Source organism: Aulonocara stuartgranti (assembly GCF_965226115.1).
Source record: "Aulonocara stuartgranti genome assembly, chromosome: 14".
NCBI classification, from domain to species: Eukaryota; Metazoa; Chordata; class Actinopteri; order Cichliformes; family Cichlidae; genus Aulonocara; species Aulonocara stuartgranti.
Window position 1 is genome coordinate 36,449,371 of NC_138950.1, and position 9,714 is coordinate 36,459,084.

Genomic DNA, 9,714 nt, shown 5'->3' on the forward strand with positions numbered 1-9,714 from the left:
CAACTGTGGCACACGAGAAATTGCAAATTGAGAATTCAGTTCACAGGTCATGCAGGGCCATAATAATTATGGCCCATGGAAATTATGCCCCCCCCCCCCCCCCACCCACCCACCCCAATAATCACACCCAACCAATACAACCCCCCCCAAAAAAAATAAATAAATAGGCTGTTGATTTTCTTTACTCATTTCAGGTATTACCAGCAAAACAGTTGCATGTTTAATCATCTGGGAATTTACCCAGATTTATTTATTTATTTAGACAGAGATCTTGACCCCCACCCCCCAATGTTCAGCAAAAAGTTACACCGATAAGGTCATGGCACACTACTCTCCCCCAATTAGCTCCCTGAATAACTTCAAATTATTGATACCGATATCGGCAATAATGGGCCTGTATTTACTTGGTATTGGATTGATACCAGAATTTGTTGTGTGGCATAGCACTACTGTGAATGAGGGAAAGTGTGAATGTTGAATGTTTTTGTTGAAATGTTGAGGCAAGTATATACATGTTAAATGACAAGATATGCGTGTTCAAACAGCATCAGTTAACACACAACTTCAAGGTTTTTTTTATTTCTATATGATAATTCTTCATAATTAAACAACAAGAACGAGTAATCTGATGCCCTGTAATCATTATGAAGCAATAATTTGAAATACAATAACACATTAAGTTTGTACAAAGTATTGTATCGGATCAGTATCGTCGATACCACCCTGAATTTTACTCCTTACTATGTATGACACTGTCTTTAATCTTGTCTTCCTTCTCTCACCCCAATCGGTCTCAGCAGATGGCCGCTCCTCCCTGAGCCTGGTTCTTCCAGAGGTTTCTTCCTGTTAAAAGGGCGATTTTCCCCTGTCGCCAAAGTGCTTGCTCATAGGGGGTAATTTGCTTGTTGGGTTTTTCTCTGTATGTATTATTGTAGGGTCTACCTAACAATATAAAGCGCCTTGAGGCAACTGTTGGTTTGGTACTGTATAAATAAAATTGAACTGAATTAATTGAACTGAAGTCAATTGAAAACTGCATAGTTTTAGTGGACCTCAATAGCTCACTGGAGCATTTGTTGAACTAAATCATTCATTTGTCTTTACTTCCTGATTTAATGTGTTTAAACTGCTGTTTGTTAGGAAGTCGTTGAAATTTATTAAATTGAACAGGAAATACTTAAAGATGTCCCATGCAAAGAGCAAAGAAAAAAAGACAAGTTACAGACTGTGTTAAAGAGGCATGCAGCTGTTTTCTCTAAAAAGCTAGGAAAAATGAAAAGGGTTAAAGCCGAACTGCCTCTAAGACCCACTGTACCCAAATTCTGCCCACCACGTAACGTGCCGTATGCTCAAAATCTTCTAAACCCACAGATCTGTGTGGATAAGTATCCAATTCCACACACTGAGGACTTGTTTGCTTCGCTAGGTCAATTGCTCCAACTGGACCAATTGCTACCAACTGATACCTGGACAACATGCTCGTCGGTGGTCCTGAGGATGCACCTCAAATGGATGAGGTCCTGAGCAGACTTAAAGAAGATGGCCTGCATCTCACGCAAGAGAAATGCCTGTTTTTCTTGGTCTAATGATATTCGTTTTGAGCCAGAAAGAACATTCCTGACACAAAATAGAATCAGTTTTTGGCAAAGTGACTTTTATATTTCCTTTATTTGTCCAGGTAAAAAGTGTCACTGACATTAAAAAGCGATCTATCCAAGAACGCAGCAGAAATATATAACATCACATTTCTATAAACACACTTTAAGTGACCAAGAAAGACTTTATTGATTGTAATAAAACTTAGGGTTTTTTGTCTTTAGTATGCGTACCACTGCCACTTACTTTCTTAAACTGGTCTGGTCCGCTGTTCAGAAAATCAGGATTATCAGTCAAATGCTTTTAAAACTTCAAACTTTTGAATTAGAATAACAATTATTAAAATTTATAAAACATCCTTAATAAAAAAAAAATTCAACCCGGCCTTGATAAGCAATCTGCAATTAACAGTGGTTTTCCCTACTCACAGAACCCAAACACCACACAAGTAAATCCTCAAACTTATCACAAACCGCGGCACAAAAGAAAAGTGCACTTCAAAGACAGAAAAGCTCAACTGTGAGAATCACAGTAAACAAAAGGCCACTCTGTAGCCAACATCATTTATTTAGAGGAGGCCCCCGAAATTTAACAGAATTTTTTTATGATATATATACCGTGAAATCATATGTACTTCTATACACCATATACCTATACTAGAGTGTTTATATATTGGAATTACAATGTTAAGCAATTGCTCAAATTGTGATCCATATATTTAGGTCAAGCATTATTTACATTTGCAAGAACACCTGTTAATGCACAGTGGTTGTTTTGAGATTTAATAATTGGGACTTATGTGCAACTTTGAGAGTTTTGTGGTCTATTTTGACAGGTTTGTGGCATATGGTTGGTAGAAATTGGTAGAGAATCCTGGCTATTTAAGCACTTGTGGGACTCTCCACCATTTGCTCTTAGAACTGAAGAATCTTCTTGGATGAGAGGTGAAGCGTCTTCAAGACACCTAAAGAAGCCCAGTTGCTTTTTTTCCCAAGCTCCTTAGATTACCATGAACTGGACGACTGAGAACCTACACACACTATAACATGTTCAACCTCTGTTCACTACAGTATTTGCTAATATAAGTAATATAAGTAAAGGTATTAGACTTTAAAAACCGTAGAAACATCGGAAATCACTTTTTGGTAGATTTTGGCACAAAAAGTTTTATGTAGTATTTTATTTTGAAGGTCGTTGGCGGAAGTTTCCTTATTTACACGCTAACCATTTAACAGTAGTATTCCACCAAGTCTTCCACGGACTGCCACGTCGAGATCCGTGACGACAAGGTTTGTAACTATTCTTTCACACTGTGATTCTCTGCTATAACGAACCCGACTATTACGAGTCCGGTAGAAATATGCTGGCCAACAGAAACTGTCCCAACTCAGGACAGTTACTTGTAACTCACTGCTAATAATAAAGTAACTCAGTGCTGCTGAATCGTCAGCAGTACTTTGTCATCGATGAAGCTCACGCTTCCTAAAGTTAGAACTAACTACTATACTAACTACTGTCACTGAAAGGCACCGGATACAAAACCGTAACTTCCTCGACAGTACGTAATACTGTCTAAGAGAAAATGGGAAGACTAGAAAACTCCTGTATTTAACGCAGTCCCCTGTGAAGTCAGCGCCTTCTCAGTGTGGAACTAATGTTACGAAGTGTAACGTTAGCATGATATGAATACACTGTGCCGCGATACTCACGATTCAGGTACTACTTTTACCCTAACCCTAGTAAATATAGCATGGGGGGCGACTGTGGAAGGTCAGACTGCTTCGGAATCTTTTTTTGTATTTCTGCATGCTGGAGACTCTTGATGACTAAGTGTGTCTTCAACGTCAGCGACTGAACATTTCTTGCCCTCCAAACTGCTGTTTCCCTTACCTCTGATTTTTTTTTTTTTAATACACTCGTGAAACTTGCTTTATGTAGAACATACCTGCTTGGTTTGTTTGAATCTCGGTGCAGTAAAGGTTGTTTTTAAATTCACCTGGGTGAATTTGATTTGAAGCTTACAGTGTATTCTTTTGTAGCAACATGATTGTGGAGTAGTGCTTTATTGTTAGTTAAGGATTTCTCCAGGTAATGGTCTCACTGAGATTAAAATCTCTTTTTCAAAGAGAGACCTAATAAGGTTAATTAGTGACTCTACTTTGACCAATGAACAATGCTAAAACATAGTACATAGCACCAATAATAATATTAAAAGAGAAGAACGTATAATTTGCAATTCATTATTATAATAATAATAATAATAATAATATTGGCAAATGTGTACAAGTAAATGGTAAATGGCCTGTATTTGTATAGCGCTTTATAAGTAGAGCTTAATAGGTATTCTGTCTCTCTCTAATAGGTTTATTTGGTTTTTATCCCTCAGTTTCAAAAAGGCTGATTGGGTATTGTCATCACCCTGCCAGGTGGGCAGGTAGGCAGATGGCCAATGTGGACACCCAAGTTTGGGAATGCGATAACTCGAGAACAAAGCAACATAGGAATTTCAAATGATGCCATAGGTGTATTAACTAAAAATCTCAGACGAGTTTGAATCTTAGTGACCCCGACCTCAAGGTCTGGGTCAGAGTTCAAGTTTTCTGAAAATCCTATGAATGCGATAACTCAAGGAGAAGTTAATGCTATAGGTTTATCTACTAAAAATCTCTTAACAGGTTTAAATCTTAGGGACCTCAGCCTCAAGGACAGAGGTCAGAGGACAGAGAAGTTTTCTAGTAATCCTGTGAATGCAATAACTTCAAAACAAATTTATAACTTAAGAAAAATCTAAATAACTAAAAACCGTGAAAGCACATAGATTTGCTCTCCTGATATTTAGACTGTAGTATTGATATTTTAACCTTTGCTGTTCAAAAACTGTGAGCCTCACTGTAGTAAGAAAAGGTAAACATGGACTGTAAATCATTTGTAAATGTCATAAATACGTGTTATTGTTGTAAGCATTTGTACTGAAACTGAAGAAAATGGAAGGTTCTTGTGTGTTACATGTCAAGGCAGGTGGATGCCCCTTCCTAAACCCAAGTCTACCGAGCTCTATTTCTTTAACCTCCTAAGACCCAAACTCTTCCAAGGCATTCATTTTTAATTTCTCTTTGATATTTGGGCATGTTGGGACACGATGAATGTAAAAGCAAAGAATTACCAGATTTTTTTTTTTGTTTCTAAGAAAAATGAGAGCCACATATGAGGATATTCGTTGTTCTTCCTCTACACCCCCCCCCCCCCCCAATTTTTGCACATGTCGAGGAGCGTGTCAGGCTACATTTCACTGTGTGTTATACTTGTATAACTATGCATGTGACAAATAATAAAGAACCTAGAACCTACCTAGAACCCTAAAATTTCAATAGAACAGTAGCACTATAATGTCCTTGTAAGTGGATATCAGGCCCTTGTAGAGCAAAATTGAGTATTTTGGCCTAAGTAACCCAAAATGGGACGTCCACATATGTGGACGCCAGGTCCTAGGAGGTTAAAGGGGATGCAACAAGGAATAATTTGATCATTGAGGTTTTCCATCTAATATTGTAGGTTTTTAACTTCAAGGTAAAGGCACCTTGATCAGATGTTGTGACTGACATTATAAAAATGTAACTGAATTGAGTTCGCTTGTCGAATTGAAATGGAAGAAATAGACGTTGTCATAATGGTGGAGGATCACATAAGGGACTTGGCTTGTCAGCCATTACTGGACAGTGTGGAATCGTTTCTGGTCCTTGCTAACTCTTGAGACTGCTATATCAGTATCATTTTTGTCTGCTTACTTCTGAAACTGAGACTTAAGATAAGATAAGATAAGATAGAACTTTATTAATCCCTCGGGTGGGATTAAAACAACTAGGTGTGAACTCATTTCTATTACTCCTTTGTGCCACCATGTAATTTACAACAAGTGTGTGTGTGTTTTAGTACTACAAATGAACTGCATAGAAAAAGGGTTTCAGCATAAGTAACAGAAATATTAATGCCAAAATTTAATGCTAACTATTGTATGCTTCCCCAGGTTCCAGTGAGCACAGCAAGACAAATCATCACTTGGTCGTAATGAGGCAGCTTAAAGGCAAGCCGAAGAAAGAAACCTCTAAGGACAAGAAGGAGCGCAAACAGGCAATGCAGGAAGCCCGTCAGCAGGTTGCTACTGTAGTCCTGCCCACACTAGCTGTAGTGGTCTTACTTATCATCGTCTTTGTCTATGTGGCCACCAGACCTGATGCTATTGAGTAGACACTAAAGAAACATCTACTTCCCAGCTGGTGTGGCAAATTGACTTGGTTATATCGAAAGGATTGACCCTATCATGTGATGACCATACTTGTGCAGGCCAGTTACTGGGCCTAGGACTATTGTTTATTTTAAGGAAACCCTTCTTCAAAGTGTGTCTTCATGCTGCAAAAAGAAGAAAACATTGCTCCTTGGTGCCTCCAAATGTATGAGGGTAAAACCACATTTAATCTTGGTTGTTAGAGTCTTACAGCCACTGATGGATTTGTGTGTATGTTTAACAAAACAATGCACTATCCTGCATACCAAAGTACTTATGCAGAGCTTTCAAAATGTGACCACAGGTGTTTAATGTCTAAAGTGTTCAATGTAAAAAATTGGTCTTGTGACTTGTGCTGTTAAAAATATTTCAAATCAATGCAAACAAGGTCCTTTACCACACCTTAGACATATCTCACATTTACAGTATCTGTACAAATATGTGTGACATGTTTAGAATAATTCTTGTGCCTACCTTGTGTGAATGTCACTGTGAAATATTTTTATTTTAAGAGCAGTAGGATCACACATGAATTTCTTCATCTTCAAAATGTTTAGAAGCCTGATCCACAAAGTCATTGACATCCAAACATTTGAGTCATTCGTGACTTGTTCAAAGTGTAACAAAGTGCCTTATAAGAGATTTGCATTTTTGCAAATAAAGAGATAAAACACAATGTGATTTGTTAAATATTTTAAATACTACAACTTTTATCTTTGTCTGTTTGTTTGTGGGGTTTTTTTGTTTTGTTTTGTTTTGGTGAAATGCAGCAAACCACATTCGTATTGGTGTTTATTATTACAACAGGGGTTTTGCTACTTGTTCTCAAATATAATCTTGGCATCAAGCATTGTGAGAAAGCTTGGCCAAAGTGGCTGAAGAAGGCCAGGAGACAGATGCTGAAGAAGGCCAGGAGACAGATGCTGTTAACTCCAAAGTTAACTTGGTGCAAATAAGCATGGACTTAAACCAAAATTAATGTCAAGTGCACTCAGCCACACTGACCTGATCCTCCTCTGTCAAACACCTGAGTTCTCTGCTTAAATACTCGATATCCAAACACAATATTCTCCTATGGAATATTCCATTCAATGGGTAATACTAAACATTACATGATGATACTTTTTACCAAAAATAAAACACACACCTCTGAAGTGTAGCCATTACATTTTACAATAATACATACAACTCTCAAACAAACAAAACCCTAAAATTGACTTTATTAAATTAAAACAATTTTCTTCCCCCTCTTCACCTGGTTCCTTCCTGTGATGTCAGCACTAAACAGGACAAGCTAACAGTTTAAATAAATGAAATTTTAACTTAACAAACTTGTCAAAATTTATTTAAAAGATGTTATATTAAGTAATCTGTAAAAGTGCAAAACATAAACAAACCCAGGATAGTAAATATTTGCAAGCTACAGAAAAAAAACAAGGTATGGCTAAATCAAAACAAGAATGTTAACTAAGAATAACAAACCTAAACTCTGGGCAAATGGTGTTCTCACCCACATTGTCACAAGCACACACAAAAAAACCCACACTATTGTGAAATTTCTGAATATTTTCACCTCAGAATGAATTTTCCAAATGTCTTTTTGTCGGACAAAGCATACAGAAATAGCTGCATTTAACAAACAAAATGTGTTGTGGTTCAGTCAGGTTTCAGAGCTCATCACAGCACAGAAACAGCTTTAGTGAAGGTTACAAATGATCTTCTTATGGCCTCTGACAGTGGACTCATCTCTGTGCTTGTCCTGCTAGACCTCAGTGCAGCGTTCGATACTGTCGACCATAATATTCTATTAGAGCGATTAGAACATGCTGTAGGTATTACAGGTACTGTGCTGCAGTGGTTTGTATCATATCTATCTCATAGACTCCAATTTGTTCATGTAAATGGAGAGTCCTCTTCACACGCTGAGGTTAATTATGGAGTTCCACAGGGTTCAGTGTTTACATTATACATGCTTCCCTTAGGCAGCATCATTAGAAGACATAGCATACATTTTCACTGCTATGCAGATGACACGGAGCTCTATCTGTCCATGAAGCCAGATAACACACACCAATTAGTTAAACTGCAGGAATGTCTTAAAGACATAAAGACCTGGATGGCCGCTAACTTTCTGCTTCTAAATTCAGATCAAACTGAGGTTATTGTACTCGGCCCTGAAACTTTAGAAATATGGTCTCTAACCAGATACTTACTCAGGATGGCATTACCTTGGCCTCCAGTAACACTGTGAGGAACCTTGGAGTCATTTTTGACCAGGATATATCCTTCAATGCACATATTAAACAAATATGTAAGACTGCTTTCTTCAATTTACGCAACATCTCTAAAAGATGATGTCTCAGAGTGACGCTGAAAAACTAGTTCATGCATTTATTACTTCTGGATATTACTTCCAGGCTGGACTACTGTAATTCATTATTATCAGGAAGTCCTAAAAACTCGCTGAAAAGCCTTCAGCTAATCCAAAATGCTGCAGCAAGAGTCCTGACAGGGACTAGAAAGAGAGAGCATATTTCTCCTGTTTTGGCTTCCCTTCATTGGCTTCCTGTTAAATCCAGAACTGAATTCAAAATCCTGCTCCTCACATACAAGGTCTTAAATAATCAGGCCCAATCTTATCTTAATGACCTTGTAGTACCATATCACCCTATTAGAGCATGCCAACGAGCTGTGGGTAGTGACCGAAAAAACAAGATCATAGATACAAGCAGCGGAAATTAGGGTGCCTGGCCTGTCCCTTAAAGATAGCGTGAGGAGCTCAGCCATCCAGGAGGGGCTCAGAGTAGAGCTCCTCCACATCGAAAGAAGCCAGTTGAGGTGATTTGGGCATCTAACAAGGATGCCTCCTTGATGAGGTCTTCTGGGCATGTCCCACCAGGAGTAGGCCCAGGGCAGACCCAGAACACGCTGGAGAGATTATATCCTTCAGCTGGCCTTGGAAGGCCCTGGCATTCCCCCGGACAAGCTGGATGAGGTGGCCGGGGAGAGGGAGGTCTGGGCTTCTCTGCTTAGGCTGCTGCTCCCGTGACCCAGCCCAGGATAAGCGGAAAAAGACGGATGGATGACGGAAGACTGATTTTTGTAATTCCTTTCAGTTGTCTTGAAGAATAGTTTTCTAAGCTCCTTAAAGGACATTGCAAAGCACTTTAAGTATTTGCTGCCTTTTTGTTTTGTTCTCTGTCAAGACAATCCTATACTGCTTCATTTATATTAAGGTCAGAGTTCTGAGGAGGCCAATCCATGACTGATAGTGTCCCATTGTTTTCTATCCAGACATGCTTTTACTCCATTGGCAGGGTGTTTGGGATCATTGGGCCACATTCACAAACATTGCACTGCTAGTACATCACTAATGGTTTCAGGTTTTGAGAGTTGAGCCTGACAGTGTGACAAAATGGAACTTCTAAATATGATAATAGAATAGAAATTAAGGTATGAAAACATTGATGAATCACTACTTTGTGTGTGAAACATTCATATGCACATTTATGCACAAATGTGTCCATAGCAAAGTGAGTGGTTATCATTGCCGACCTGCCAATGTGAGGGCGTTGTGGTTCAAGGTCAGAACACCCAATGATATTTGGGCACAACCTGATGACATCGGTTAATTAACTTATTGCAGTTACAGCGCAGATGTAAACATCTGTTTGTTGGGAGCAGTTTTGATTGTACAGTCTGACAGCTGCAGGAAGGAAGGATCTGCAGAAACGGTCATTCATGCATCTAGGATGCAGCGGTCTGTCACTGAAGGAGCTCTGCAGTTCAGCAGCATTTACATGCATGGGGTGTTAGACTCTGTCCATCAGAGATGT

At 38.7% G+C, this 9,714-nt stretch overlaps 1 protein-coding gene across 3 annotated transcripts; it reads left to right on the forward strand.

The window, feature by feature from the left end:
* Positions 1-2,781: 2,781 nt before the first annotated feature.
* smco4 (single-pass membrane protein with coiled-coil domains 4) lies at positions 2,782-6,559 on the forward strand. Of its 3 annotated transcripts, XR_014270920.1 has the most exons (3): positions 3,148-3,312; positions 5,621-6,230; positions 6,267-6,559. XR_014270920.1 is itself a non-coding variant. In XM_082503240.1 (2 exons), the coding sequence occupies exon 2, from the start codon at positions 5,662-5,664 to the stop codon at positions 5,839-5,841; it is 180 nt and encodes a 59-aa protein (XP_082359366.1). In that variant the 5' UTR covers positions 2,782-2,885; positions 5,621-5,661; the 3' UTR covers positions 5,842-6,559. The 3 variants fall into 3 exon arrangements, 2 of the variants coding, with proteins under 2 accessions (XP_082359366.1, XP_082359365.1); XM_082503240.1 differs by lacking the exon at positions 3,148-3,312 and adding an exon at positions 2,782-2,885 and having other exon boundaries at positions 5,621-6,559; XM_082503239.1 differs by having other exon boundaries at positions 5,621-6,559.
* The last annotated feature ends 3,155 nt before the right edge of the window (positions 6,560-9,714 follow it).

What these genes read in the sequence shown, in the direction of transcription:
- smco4 (XM_082503239.1), top strand. Translation starts at nt 3,279, where the DNA reads ATGAATACACTGTGCCGCGATACTCACGATTCAG. An exon ending in CCGCGATACTCACGATTCAG is followed by an intron (nt 3,313 to 5,620) that starts GTACTACTTTTA and finishes ATGCTTCCCCAG; the next exon opens with GTTCCAGTGAGCACAGCAAG.